Here is a 13,009-nt window from a genome sequence, read left to right as displayed (position 1 = left end):
GGATGGAGATTATGTGCATCTGCAGCCTGGCTTTAAATATGTTTTAAAGGTGTATTGTGCACACATTGTCCCTGAAGAGGATAAACCTAATGGAACAATCTTAATCTCACAAGTTTGCACCCAGCGCTAAAGCACCAGCAGAAAACACTCTGTGTGTAGCTGGAATCCTCAAGAGGAGCCCTAGCCCTGGCAGAGCAGCCAACAAGAAGCATTTTTTCCTCTTGCATGTGTGGCACAGATAAATCAAATTTGTTTTGCAGCCCATTCTGCTTTAGATTTCCTGTGTCATAACTGAATGAATTTGTTGTTCATTGATACCTTAATATATAGGTTGTTGGGGAGGGATTTTTTTGTTCAAGGGGGAAAACAATGTCCCCTTCACTCATGCTTGAATGGATTCATTTATTCTCCATAACCTCCGGAAGTCATTTATTTTGCCCTGCAACAGCTGCAGGGTCTGTTTGTGTAGGAGGGCTGGCAAGGCCCAGCCCTTCCTCCTGCCCATGCCCAGCGACAGTGAGGCTGGGATGGGCATGGGCTCATGGCCTTTGGGAAGAGCTTGGGACAAAACTGTGCTTGGCCTCTCAGAAATGGCTCTGCTCTGCTTGGGGTGAGGCCACGGCACAGCACTGCTCCTCTCTCCTCTCCTCTCCTCTCCTCTCCTCTCCTCTCCTCTCCTCTCCTCTCCTCTCCTCTCCTCTCCTCTCCTCTCCTCTCCTCTCCTCTCCTCTCCTCTCCTCTCCTCTCCTCTCCTCTCCTCTCCTCTCCTCTCCTCTCCTCTCCTCTCCTCTCCTCTCCTCTCCTCTCCTCTCCTCTCCTCTCCTCTTCTCTCCTCGGCCATTTATTTCAGCCCCTCTCTTCACTCTCTGAGTCACTGATGGGTCCTAATCAGCAGCAATTTAATTAATATACATGCCTTTTCAGAGGTTGTTCTTTACTGTAACTTAGCAGTAACTAGGTTTGGTGGGAATGTGAGATCTTTTCCATTTATTAAGGAAGGAAGGGAACTGCTCACTGAGGAAATGTCAGTGTTGGTCCACTGTGCCCTATGGTGCAGTTCAGTGAGGTCAGAAACTTCTGTGTGTTTCGATGGCCAAAATAAATTCTAAAATCTCATGCTTCTCCAAAAACACTTCCAAACACCCTACAGCCATTTCCTGGGAGAAACCAAACCCCACACATGTCCAGGCTCGGCAGTGCCAAGACCTGTGCTTTATCCCTGCAAATCTGGAAACAGCTGTCAGAGCTGGTGTAGAAATGAAAAGGGAAGAGCTCATGCTGTCGTTGTGTCAGGTGTGGCCACTCATCGTGTGGTCCCCTTGGGCACATTAAAAGTGTCACTTAATGTCACTATTGAGCTTCCTTTGCTCAGGGGAGAAAGGTGAATTTCATTGCTTCTCAGGGGAGTAGGGCATTGAAGGGGATGAGGAAGAAACCCCTCCATAGATCTGTTATCTGTACTCAGCACAGTGTGTGACCCCAGCAAACCTGGAGCTGGTCCCCCAGTCTCCCCCATGTGCCTTGGCATATGTTTGACTTCCCCTGAGCACCGTGGAACAAATGCGTGCCAAGTGTCGAGCTAGACTGAGACTTCATCTCTCCCCTGCTAAAGGATTGCAGATCATCCATGGTCCAGCCAAAATCTCCTCCTTTCCCACTGTGCCTTGTCCTTTGGCATCTGAAAGAAAACCCGGCTCTGGAGGTTTGGGGTTGTGTTCCCAAATTCAGAGTCAGCTCACCTCCTGTCGTTGTCGCTACCTGTGCTCTGGTCACCTCCCCAGGCAGGGGCTCTGGGGCTCTGCTGCCCATGGGGACCAGAGCCAGGACACTTCTCCCTGTGCCACAGCAGCCCCATGACAGCAAATCCAGGGAGGATCTGTTCCCCTTGGTCCCTGCAGATGGGGACACGACCTGGCCATGGCAGCAGGGTGCCCACAGGTGGGGAGGGAGGATGGAGCCGCTCGCTGGGCTCCACTCTGAGCTGTTCTCGGTCATCCCCAGGCTGCAGAGGCAGTGGCACCGGCCAGGTGTGCTAATCAGAAATAATATGCAGCTTAGCAGAACTTCTCCATTAAAAGGTTTTGAGAATAATGTCTAAAATGAATGGCTGGGGAGGTGGGGAGGGAGGAGAGCCCTGGAAGACCCCGACTCCAAGCGTGAAGTCACACTGTGCCTAAACCTGGGGCTGGGAATTGGTTGGTTTTTTTTTTTTTTAATTTAAAATTCAAATGTCTGATGTTCTTAACTTGAACAAATGATATTTAAAAAAAATATATCAGGCTCCAACATCTGCAGATTATGATTTGCATTTTGAAATTGGCTGCTTGAATTGAACAAGGATGAATACTGTCACTCTTCTTTCATTCACTCCATTTATTTAATGAAATGCTAGAGGTCAACCCTTTGTCCTTAAATTAGTTACTATAAAAATCTTTTTTTACTTTTCTGCTTGTTATGATGTTTTCTAAGCAGAAAAAAAGGTTGCCATTAATTATGTCTTTGTTGAATATGGATATCTATTCAGAGTTAGTTAAACAGTTTCAAACAAAATTAGCATCGAGCAACTTGAAGGCCAGCTTTAGGTTGGTTATCAAGAATTTTTTGCTAAGAGAATGCTCTCCTGCAAGTGTGCATTATCTAATATATTCAGCTTTCAGTTGCTAATTTTTTTTCCAGATGAAGATGGGCTTAATTGAGGTTGTGCTTTTAAGTTTGTAGAGCTCTTCAGCATCTCATACAAAAGCATCTAGAGGCTTTTCATTTGTCTTGAGTATGTTTTAGATGTACAAATATTATTTACTTTAAACTCCAAATCAAAAGGCATGCTGTAACTATTTTAAATGAAACATTATTCTCAGCTGAAATATATATAAATTCAAAGGAAGGCTTTTTTTCATTATCACTTAATTTATGTGAAAGAGCCACTATTAGCAAATTTTAGGATAATACTGTGGAAGGTTTAGTAGCTGGTCTCAAGCAGGCATTTAGTTGTGTCATTTCCTCATCAGAGACAGAGGCTGTGAGTTAGGGGTGAGACACAGCCCCGGTTTCAGGGGATGCTCAGAGCTGAGAGCCTCTGGAGCGGGGCTTCAGGGATTACACCATGCTCCTTGCCCAGGAGTGCGGGTTTTCGGGAACAGCCCCCCCGGGCGGGTGCCTGTTTCTCTGCTGAGGGGTTCCACTCCCTGCCAGTCCCAGGGCAGCCCAAGGTGGCTTTTGGGGAGTGACAGGGCTGGCTGGTTCCTGAGGTGCCCATGCCAGGGGTGAGATACTGCTGCGGCTGCTCTCTGCCTGAGCCGTGCCCCAGGCACCAGACAAAAAGCCCTTCCTTGCCTCCAGAAATGTTTCTTAACAAACCCTAACAGAGCCAAGCTCCTTGGCGAATCACCCAGGCTCTCTGTGCGTGTGAGGCATCCAGGCTTTCCCGGCTGTGGGGCCTGGGCAGTGTGGAGGGGCCGGGCTGTCAGCAGCCCCGGGTGATCCAGCCCTGAGCCAAACAATAACAGGCTGAGGAGCTGGGGACAGAGTCGGGAGGAAAAGCTACAACCCAAAAAAAAAAAAAAAAAAAAAAAAAAAGAGAGACAAATAGGAAAACTAGTAAGAAAATATAAACGTGTTATGGTAGCGGAGGATTAGTCCTAGTCATTGGAAATGCAAATGATCTCCGTGCTCGCTCCCAGCATCTTTTTTGTAGGCTTGTGTTTCAGAAAGGATTTTTCGTTTGTTGTGGTTTTTTTTTCTCCTTTTTCCTTCTCCTCAGAGCAGCAGTGCTGCTTTCCCAGCAGCATTAAATATTCCCCAAGCTGAGACACTAACCTTGTAATGCTTTTATATATAATATACAGACTTTATTTTTTTTTTCCATTTTAAATGGTAGCTCATAATGACATTGTGGAGTAGGAATCCCGAGTCAGCCTTATTATCACGGTGTCTCCTTGAGCTGAACCTCTGAGAAATATGAAGGGGAGACCTTTTGGAATGAACAAATCCTTTAGTTGCCTATAATTATTTATTAAAATAGGCGGCCAGGATAAAGGCCGGGGAGGGGGAGGGAGGAGCGGCATTCCTCTCCCCGTCCGTCCCTCCGCGCGGGCACACGTAGATACACACCCGGGCAGCCAACAGGACCGCTGCCGTGGCCAGGCTGGCACTTGAGAAATATAAAACAATGGCTGTGCAGCCGGAGCGATAAACCGTGCCCAGGTGACACGCACTGTTACGCACCGAAGGGAGACGGCTGCGTCCTGCCCGCTCGGAGCATCCCGCGCTGCTGGGGGAGTCTCACGGCGATGCTGGGCAGGCTTGCGAGGCATGTGGGGAAAAGGGAAATGAGGACGGGAGCAGTGTTTTCCCACTCTGTGTGCGAGTGGTGAAAGCGAAACCATTTTGCTTCATTAGCTGGGTATAAGAAAGGGGGAAAAAGGGAACAAGAAAATCTCCCAAACAAAACCCGACCAAAAACCCGACAAAACACAAATCAAACAAATGAGAGACACACAAAGCAAAAGCCCTCCAAAGCACCAAGCAAACCTTGCTGGTATTTCACGGAATGCTCGCTCCAGTGACCGCAGACGTGTCCAGCTCCGGTGCCCGGCCGCGGCAGCCGGGAGCGCCGCGCTGCCGAGCGTGGCCGCGCTGCCGCGACCCTCTTCCTGCGTCGGCAGAAATTTTATAAACTTCGTCTACTTTTTAAAAAAAAAAAAAATCTTTGGGGTCAATTTTCCACTTGTGCCTGTAGCTCTTGAACAAGTACTTTTATGGTTCCTTCTAGCGCACAGGATTTATCTGCAGCTCAGTGAAGGGCTTTTACATTTAATCCAGCGCTGAAGGAGTAATTTGTTGCCGGCGCTTCCTAGCAGGCTTTTCTTTTAACTTAGCCGGGATGCGGGCCCTTTGTGCGGGCTAATTTGTGCCGCACAATGCTGGGGCATCTCGGAGCCGGGGCGGCTCGGGGCCGCCCCCCGGATGTCCTCCCGGGCGAGCCAGGGACGGGCAGGGAGAAAGGGCTGGGGGCGCCTCGGGGCTGCACCCGCCGCGCTCCCGGCCCGAGCCGGCCGGGAACTCCGCTGGGTTTTCCACGTGTGTGCACGCAGCCATCGCTGCACGGAATTTATAGGAGCTCCTGTGCTTTTTCTGAAAAGATTCTGGGTTTTTAAGGTTTTTTGGGTTTTTTAGAGTTTCTTTGGATAATCGGTTTTTAAAATCAAATTTAAAGTTCCTCTTGCACTGGGGATAACGTGCTTGGATTTGTTTTTTTCCTGGAGGAGGCGATGCTTTATAGCCTGTCCGTATATATTTTTTCAGGGAGAGGGAAATATCATGGTAAAGGAAGAGAATCTTTTGCCAATTCTTTCTTTTAATTGAAGTATCACAGTTTTTATAATAATTTTTGAAGTGAGAGATTCACCCTTCCGCCTTGTATATGCCTGTCTTTTTTAATTAAAAATAGTGTTGTTCTGATACCAGTATTGTGGACGAATATTTTATTCCAGATATTAAAACATCTTGGGGATACGTTTGGGCATAGCAGAAGCGTGTGAAATAGTGCCCGACAAATATGAAATAGCCTCTCATAAATAAAGATACTAAAGCCACAATATTAAAAATGGGATCAGCTCTGCCTGCCTCCCTTTTATCACATTTCTGAACTAGGCTGATACTGCAGGCGGCTTTTTGGTGACGGCTCGGGAAAGAAACGTTGCTGTATTTACATGAATTATGCCTGTACTTTATACTCTGTTCGGGGGGACTCTGGATCCCTTTTCTACGCTGGGCAAATGTCAGTATAAAGCAGCAGCGCCTCTAACTAAAAAAGCACTAAAAAGCTGCTTTTGGGAGCTGTGTGCCCCAGGTATGGGCAGGGCCAGCCCCCCTCTCCCTGCCCAGTCCTGGACAGGCATCCCTGACTTACAGCCCGAATCATTCTAGCCGCAGCCCAGCAATCTCCATGAACCACAGAGCGGGGAGCCCGCAGGTACGGCAGCGGCACGTGGGGAGGGAGCTTTATGGGCATGATTTAGTGAATATGAGAACATATTTTGTGCTCCATTGTTTAGACTCAAGAAGGCATAAAATCTTTAACATCTATTTATCACGTAGCTGTTTTAATGTAAACATTTGTCTATTTGGATGAAGTGTTTTCATTATTAAGCTAATTTCCACATGTTTCAGATAGACTGATGAGTTCCAAGCAGAGCACTCGCTGATGAGAAACGAAATTCGGCCACGGCTCAGCCTGCTGTCAGATACATCTTCATTAGTTTTTGTCATTCACTGATGGCAAATGCTCTATAAATGAGATGACGATCAGGTCCGCCTTGATAACTTGCCTTATCTCATTAGTTTTCACATCAAAGTTAATCAGCAATGTGAATTGTAATTGCTGGAAGAGACAATGCAATAGATCACTCGGCCTTTTTTTTCTGCGTGGCATCTTGAAACATCAGCAGGCTGGTGTGAGTAGATAGGCTCCGAAGGAAAATAATGTGGAAAGCATAATAAGCAAGCTGCTCAGAATTAATGAGCTTACCCAATAAGAAAAGAATAACCAATCAATGTGAGCTGGGCAAATATAATTTAGGAATAATTGCTTGATTGGTTGTCTATAGTAGGCTGATTTGACCACACACAAGGATTAAGAATTAAGATGTCAAGGCAAAAAATAATTTGGCAACTGAGGGCATGTAATTTTTTGTTCCCCTCCCTTTATGACTGAAAGCGATTGCTGTTTGATATGTTATTCCCCGGGAATGAAAACATTAGACGGGCACGCACCGGTGGGTGGGGTTCTTCCTCTCCTTTATATGCTCCTTTTGTCATACAAGGTCTTTCAAACCTCGCCGGGGATATTGCGGCATGGGACATTAAAAACGAATGGGGGGTGGGGGACGGGGGTTGGAAATAAAATAAAACTACAGAAAGCCCCCAGACGTCTTCATCTGTGAGCGCCCCACGAAGAGGAGCAGGGGCTGCATGCTCAGCGCCGTGCCTGGAGTTGGCAGAGCCCGGCCGTGCCCAGCTCCAGACCCCATTCCTGCGCAGCGCGCATTTTTCGTATAATTCTCCGCACAGCCATTGGCCAATTAGTAAAGAACCCTTGTATTCGTCTATCTACGGGGAAGGTTCAGCCAGAAGGTAAATTTGCTTTGATCTACATTACACCTAATTGAGTCACCACCAATGTCTCTATCCCAACATCAAGAAATGTGAAAATGTTAGATTATTTCACTGGGGATTAAACCTAATTTTCGCGTGTTCTGCATTAACCTATTAGGCTGACTCATCTGCATTGCTAATGCGGCTCAGGCAGCTGTCACCGCTAAAGAAAAACATGATCATGCAATCCTTGAATGAATGATTCCAGCTCTGATTAGTGTTACTGAAGTTAGCTGAGCCCTGGTGATAAGGCAGGAAAATTCCCAGGTTGCCAATAGCCTTGAAAATTATCAGACTCTGGGCAAAATGTAGCTAGCGGTGCGCGGGGCCTCCCTCTGAAGGTGGCATTATTTAAGGCCGTCTCTCTCTTCGGGCTGCTCACTGGAACGTGGTTGCTGCTGCAGCTCCTTCCAAGGGGCTGGTGCCAGGGGTACGAATTAAAATGCTAATTGGGAGAGACCTGAGCATGGACTGCCGCGGTTCTTTTCCTGCCCGGCCGCGTCCGGGCTTTAAATAAGGTTTCCAGAGGGCAGAGGCGGCGATGCCCGAGCGGCTCCGGCCGGGAAAAGGGCCTTGGGGGCCCGGCCACAGCCCCGGGCTGGGCTCCGCTCTTTGTTCCTGAGGCGCAGGCACCGCCATCAGCTCCAGCCGTTCCTCATTCTATCTGTCAGATTTAAATAGGAAAAAGGGGAGGAAAAAGCAACAATGGCCCATCCCCTTGAGATGGGAAAAAATTTAGGAGTGAGTTATCCCCGAGCAATAGAGCCAGGAGCTAATTTAATCCGATTAGCGCCTGCTGACAATGGATGCTCCTCACCCATTGTGGACAGAAGCTTTCACTTTATTTGTTTCTATTAGCCGAGAACCCAAGATATTGGGAAAGTGGAACTTTGCCCCAGCAATTGAAGAAAAAACAAATTGAGAGAAATCATCTAAAGTGTCAATATTGATCTTTCGGCCCTGACTGTGTGCAGAGAGGACTTGTTGAGTGCCCAAAGTTTGCTGCACCCGTTGCTGTGTGCTCTCGGTACTCCCTGATCAGGGGGTGGTGGCAGTTCTTCCTGCCAGGATGGTGGGTGCATAGGGCAGGAGCTGCCAAGGCAGAACAGAGGGCTTTCCATGGGAAAATAGAGCTGTTCACCAAACCACAGCACTGAAAGGAAATGTAGCGAGGCTTTAAACTGCCAGGCACCTGTTGGTGAACTCCCAGTTTCTCAGTGAACACACTCATGCAGGTGTCAGCATTTCATGGAGAGGAGCTCCTTTCCACACACCTGGAATGCATTCTCCCGTCTCCCAGCACCGATACCTGTGACAGCCACAGCACCGCTCGGCATCGCCAGCGGCTCCCCCCGTCCCTGCGTGACTGTGGTGTTGCTCCAGTGAAGACAGGCCACACCTGGGCTCCATGTGCTGCTGCTCTAGCCACCTCCCTGAACCACCTGGGGCATGGCCAAAGTTGGGCAGATTGGTGTGACCAGACTTGCTGCAAGGTCTGCTTTGTTTTCGAGAAGCGGGATTCCCCTCGGTGCTCCCCTGTGCATCCAAACCCCGCAGACGTGCCCAGGAGCCCTGGGAATGCCACACTGGAGATGGCCAAGCCTGTTAGCCATTGCTGGGCAGTGGGGGGGCAGGATGGAGGTGGACACCAAGGTCAGCACAGGGTGGTGACCTGTTCCCTCCAAATCAACACTGCTGGCATTAAAACACAACCTTCAGTGCCCCAGGGATTCCAAGGGGAATGGGAGGAGAGGGATGTGTGGCAGCAGGAGCACTCCCTTCACCAAGGGGCCTTCCTGGGGACCCCCACCATGAGCTGGCAGTGCTGGCCAGGGCAACTCAGGTGGTGCAAACCGTAAGATTCAGGGGTTTACCCCCAAGTTTTTTGTTGTCTGGAAAAATCGGGACCCACTGAGAAAAGCTGTGTTCCCAGAAAAGGAGCTACATTGCAGGCTGGGAGAGGTGCCTGTTAATATCCCAGGCTCCTGGAGTAGCTGCAGACCAGAATTGTGTCCTGATCCACATCCTTGCAAGTCATGGGGTAATTTCTCTGAGCACCAGTCCCTCTCGTCCTCACTGGTGCTGCCCTGGGAGTGACAGCCTGCCTGGGAAAAAAGGCTCAGAGGAGAATTATTTTGCAGAGCTACACCATAAAAATGACTTCTTCTCCTAAAATGGGATTTTTTTTTTTCTCCCCTCTGTTCCAGTAAGCAGCTCCAGGTGTCAACTGAGCAAAGTCCAGATCAGCTGCAGTTATTCCAGAGTATGCGTCCACATGCAGAATATTCCAGAACAGGTATTTCACTTTAAATTCATGCCCCATCTTATTCCAGAATATTTTCCCTGCATGAAGAAGCACTTGGCTGGGGTCTCTGCTTGCTGCTGTACTAGTGATAAGATGGATTGGCTGATCTAATAGGTCTTTTCAATCTCTGATTTTGAAAGCTAAGATTGGGAAATTAATTTCAGAAAGGTCAAAACAGAGCAAGGCTATCCTGCTGCTGTGTGATGGATCCTTTTTTTTTTTTTTAAATCTGCCTATTGAGGGAAAGGTTAGTTATTCAGCATCCTGCAAAAGAAAGAAATAAATAAAGCAGGCCGAGGAGCACAAAAGTGTATAGATCTGCTGACCCATTCGCAATCCTCAGTTAATGAGAGTGCTGAGGAGCGGGAGCGCTGAGAGGCTGCAGAGCGGGGGCAGCGACCCTGTGGGCAGGCAGCGGGAGCGGGATGTCTCCTCCGCCCGCACCGCGCGTGGCCGCCGCGGTGGCCAGAGCCTGGGAGGTCTGCTCCTACCCCCCGGCTGGGAAAATGCCAGGCAGCGATCCCTGGGGTGTTCACATAAAACCCAGCCCGAGGCACCGAGGGGACGGAGAGGGGCGGCAGCGTCGCTCGGAACCGCTGTGGTCATGGGGAGTTACGCTGTATGGGGTTTTAGCGTGTAGAGAAACAGAAGATTCGGAAGGGAAGGGGAGAAAAAGAAAAAAACAAAGGCTTCATGTAGATATTTCCCTGCTTTTTATTTACTTGTTCTGTTCCAACACAGCCAAGCAGTAAAATGGAGAGTAAATTGCTTTTGTGCTTTTAAAAACTAAGGAATCAGAGGTAGAGCAAAGTGGCTGGTTAGGAGGGAATGACATCTTAATTAACAACAAAATAGATTTCTCTTGTTTGTTTGTTTGTTTGTTTGGGTGTTTTTTGTTCTTTTTTTTTTTTTTTTTTTTTTTTTTTTTGTTGTTGTTTGGTTTTTTGTTTTGTTTTGTTTTGGGGTTTTTGTTGGTTTTTTTTTTTTTTGCATCTCCACCTCGTATATTCAGGTGAGCTGTCCTTCCACTGTCCACTTCTCTTGTGGGTGAATATGGGATGTTGGATTTTGGAAGTGGGGAGAAATCCACCAGTTTCAGCAGTACTGGCCAGACCTTGTCCCAACAGCCCGGGGAGGTTATGCTTTGCCTGGGCGGTGCCACCTACAGGGTGTCCTGGTGGCTGCTGCTGTGCATGGGATTGCTGTGCAGCCCCATTTCCCAGTGGGATTCCCCATGGGGTGTCCCCCAGGGGCTGCGGCAGGGAGAAATGGGGTGAGAGACAGGCCGAGACAGCTGAAGAGCCGAGCTGTGGCCAGACCTCACAAGGCTCCTCTCTCTGATTTAAGGACAGGCTGCCCTATGAACACTGATCTGGGTCTCCTGGGAGCAAACTCAGAGAATCCTGCTGATTGCTCTGGACATGAGATTCTGATGGGAATACCTGGCCAATGCAACATTTATTAACGCACCCATCTCAGGTGTAATTCACCCCTGAACCTGTACGAGCCAATGTCACTTCACAATTCCCTCTTTGCAGACAAATCCTAAACCTGTATGGATCCAGGGTTGCCCTTACCATTCCTGGAGCTCTCCACTTCCTGCTTTTCCTGTTGCTTTCTGCAGCCAGCTTCACAAAACCCAAACAGGAATAATGGGTAAAATAAATATTTCCAGCTGAGGATTCTGCTTCCAGGTTCAGTAGTAAATGGTAATTATTAGTCAATATGCACAAACTACTTCATTTCCTTAGCACATCAGGCCACACTGGAGGTAAAGCATAACTTGGGAAATGGGTTGCATATCTCGTTCTGAGCACAAGATGCCAAGGAAAACACTGGAGCACACAAACCATAACATCTGGGTTATCCTTTACCAGCAGAGAATCTCTAGCAGGTTTGACTAGACACCAGAGCACCTCTGGTGCAGGGCAGAGTTCTCGTACCTTGGGATTTCTTCCTGTAACTTTTAGAGGAATTTTCCCCAAGTCCTCGTGTTCCTCCCCTATGAAAGTGCATCTTTACCTGCAAGAGAATCCAGGTGTCCAATACTCAAGCTTAGGGTCAAAAAGAAATTTTGGGCTTTATTATCCTCCTTTTTTTTTTTTTTTTTTTTTTTTAATGTGTGTTATGGACTTTTTCACCATTTTTCACCACTTTACTTTTTCAAATTCAACCACTGCTTAAGTATATAATTTGAATATTTTATTATCATTAATGCAGTAACTTCACACTGAGTGTGCACTTGTAGCCAACAGGCTCAGAGAGAGTAATTCTTGGTGATGGTGCCACGAAGGTGTGGCTCCGTTGGGCGACGATGATGAGCAGCATGTGAGGAACAAGATCCCCAAAAACTGTCCCCACACCAGCGCTTCTGGCTTGTGGCTTGAACTGCTCCATGGGGATCTCTTGCCCTGGGAGAGTCCCAACTTTCCTGGGAGCTTTGCCCTGACCAAGGGGCCCACCCCAGAGCTGCTGTGTGGTCTGTGGGTCATCAGCCTCTGGCAGATCCCAGGAACACTGGGGAAATAGCCATAAACCCTATTTAAATAGGGAGCTGGTGGGAGGGAGAAGGGAACATTTATTACAATTTAATCCTGCTCAGGTTTTCTACACCATATGTCTGAGCAGCAGAACATGTGAAATGTGTACTAATTACTCTGCCTGTGTCATGTGTGTATATTTTATATGCAGTCCCTGACCTTTTTGTTAATAACTTCACATTATATTCATTGACCTGAAACAAATTGAATTCAGTGGCACTCACTCCAGAATTGAATTACATAGTCTTCTTAATTGGTCTCTTATTTAAATGTGGAAAAGTAACAGTTTACCACCTGTAATTATTCTTTTCCTTAAGAAATTCCTGTGGAGAACGTGTGTGTGCATGTCCGTGGCACACGTGCTGGGCTCCTGTCTGGGAGGAATTCCCACAGGAGCTCCAAGCCCAACTGGCACCGTGGGGCAGGGAAAAAACCCTTAAGAGTTCTGTCCATTTGAAGCAAAACCGCCTGTAATAGTGTGTGAAAGCCCCGGAAGCATCTCCTCTGCTGGGGGAAAGGGCAGCCCTGGGCCAGAAGTCCTGCTCAGCCCCGGCCCCCACAAGTCAACATTCCCTTGCTGTGCCAGATGCCACCCCAGGACACAGAGAGCACAGAGAGGGGACATGGGAGCTCTGGGAATGCTGACCCACCGTGGGAGAAAGCCCGGCTGGCTGGAACCTCCGCTCAGCTTTCATCCTTCTGAGGCTGAGTTAATTGCCCAAGGCTCATAGAGGAGACTTACTCTTTACTTACTATATTTAACTTAAAAATGCAAATGTTATTAGTGTCCCGATCAGTCATAAGAGTGTCTTTGTGCCAGGCTTTAACCTCCATTAGGGGGGATTAGGAGAACGTATCCACATTGGCATTTTCCAAGTGTCACTGTGACAGCACTTGCTGCACAAATGCCTGGCTGTCACACTGAGGTTTATCACCAGGTTTTTTCCTGCGAATGCAGACTAATAAGCCCAGAAATTACAATTGCCTCCCTGCCGAATCTGTGATAGGC

The 13,009-nt window shown here is 48.1% G+C and overlaps 1 protein-coding gene and 1 long non-coding RNA gene across 11 annotated transcripts in view; one reads left to right on the top strand and one right to left on the bottom strand.

The window, feature by feature from the left end:
* Positions 1–13,009, top strand: part of LOC110477512 (uncharacterized) — a 71,735-nt gene that overhangs the window by 35,637 nt on the left and 23,089 nt on the right. For 5 of the 10 annotated variants that reach the window (XR_013339674.1, XR_013339676.1, XR_013339675.1 and 2 more), the window contains one exon: positions 9,363–9,451. The exons of 2 other annotated variants lie outside the window; for them this stretch is intronic. Coding sequence is in view for 1 of the 8 variants with exons in the window: in XM_077782007.1 (XP_077638133.1) it covers positions 9,363–9,451 (89 nt within the window). In the remaining 7 variants the exon portion in view is untranslated. Of the gene's footprint in view, positions 1–9,362; positions 9,452–10,315; positions 10,342–10,472; positions 10,662–10,998; positions 11,141–13,009 lie in introns of those variants that run through there. 3 more of the 10 variants (XR_004147993.2, XR_002466597.3, XR_002466598.1) reach the window with 3 other exon arrangements.
* On the bottom strand, positions 3,827–4,691 carry LOC116183381 (uncharacterized). Its single transcript, XR_004147996.2, has 2 exons — positions 4,531–4,691; positions 3,827–4,301 (listed from the first exon to the last, which is right to left on the bottom strand). It is a non-coding gene; the product is annotated as an uncharacterized LOC116183381 (long non-coding RNA).

The sequence above is a fragment of the Lonchura striata genome, chromosome 3 (assembly GCF_046129695.1).
Source record: "Lonchura striata isolate bLonStr1 chromosome 3, bLonStr1.mat, whole genome shotgun sequence".
Taxonomy (NCBI): Eukaryota; Metazoa; Chordata; class Aves; order Passeriformes; family Estrildidae; genus Lonchura; species Lonchura striata.
This window is presented reverse-complemented; position numbering and strand designations above follow the sequence as displayed.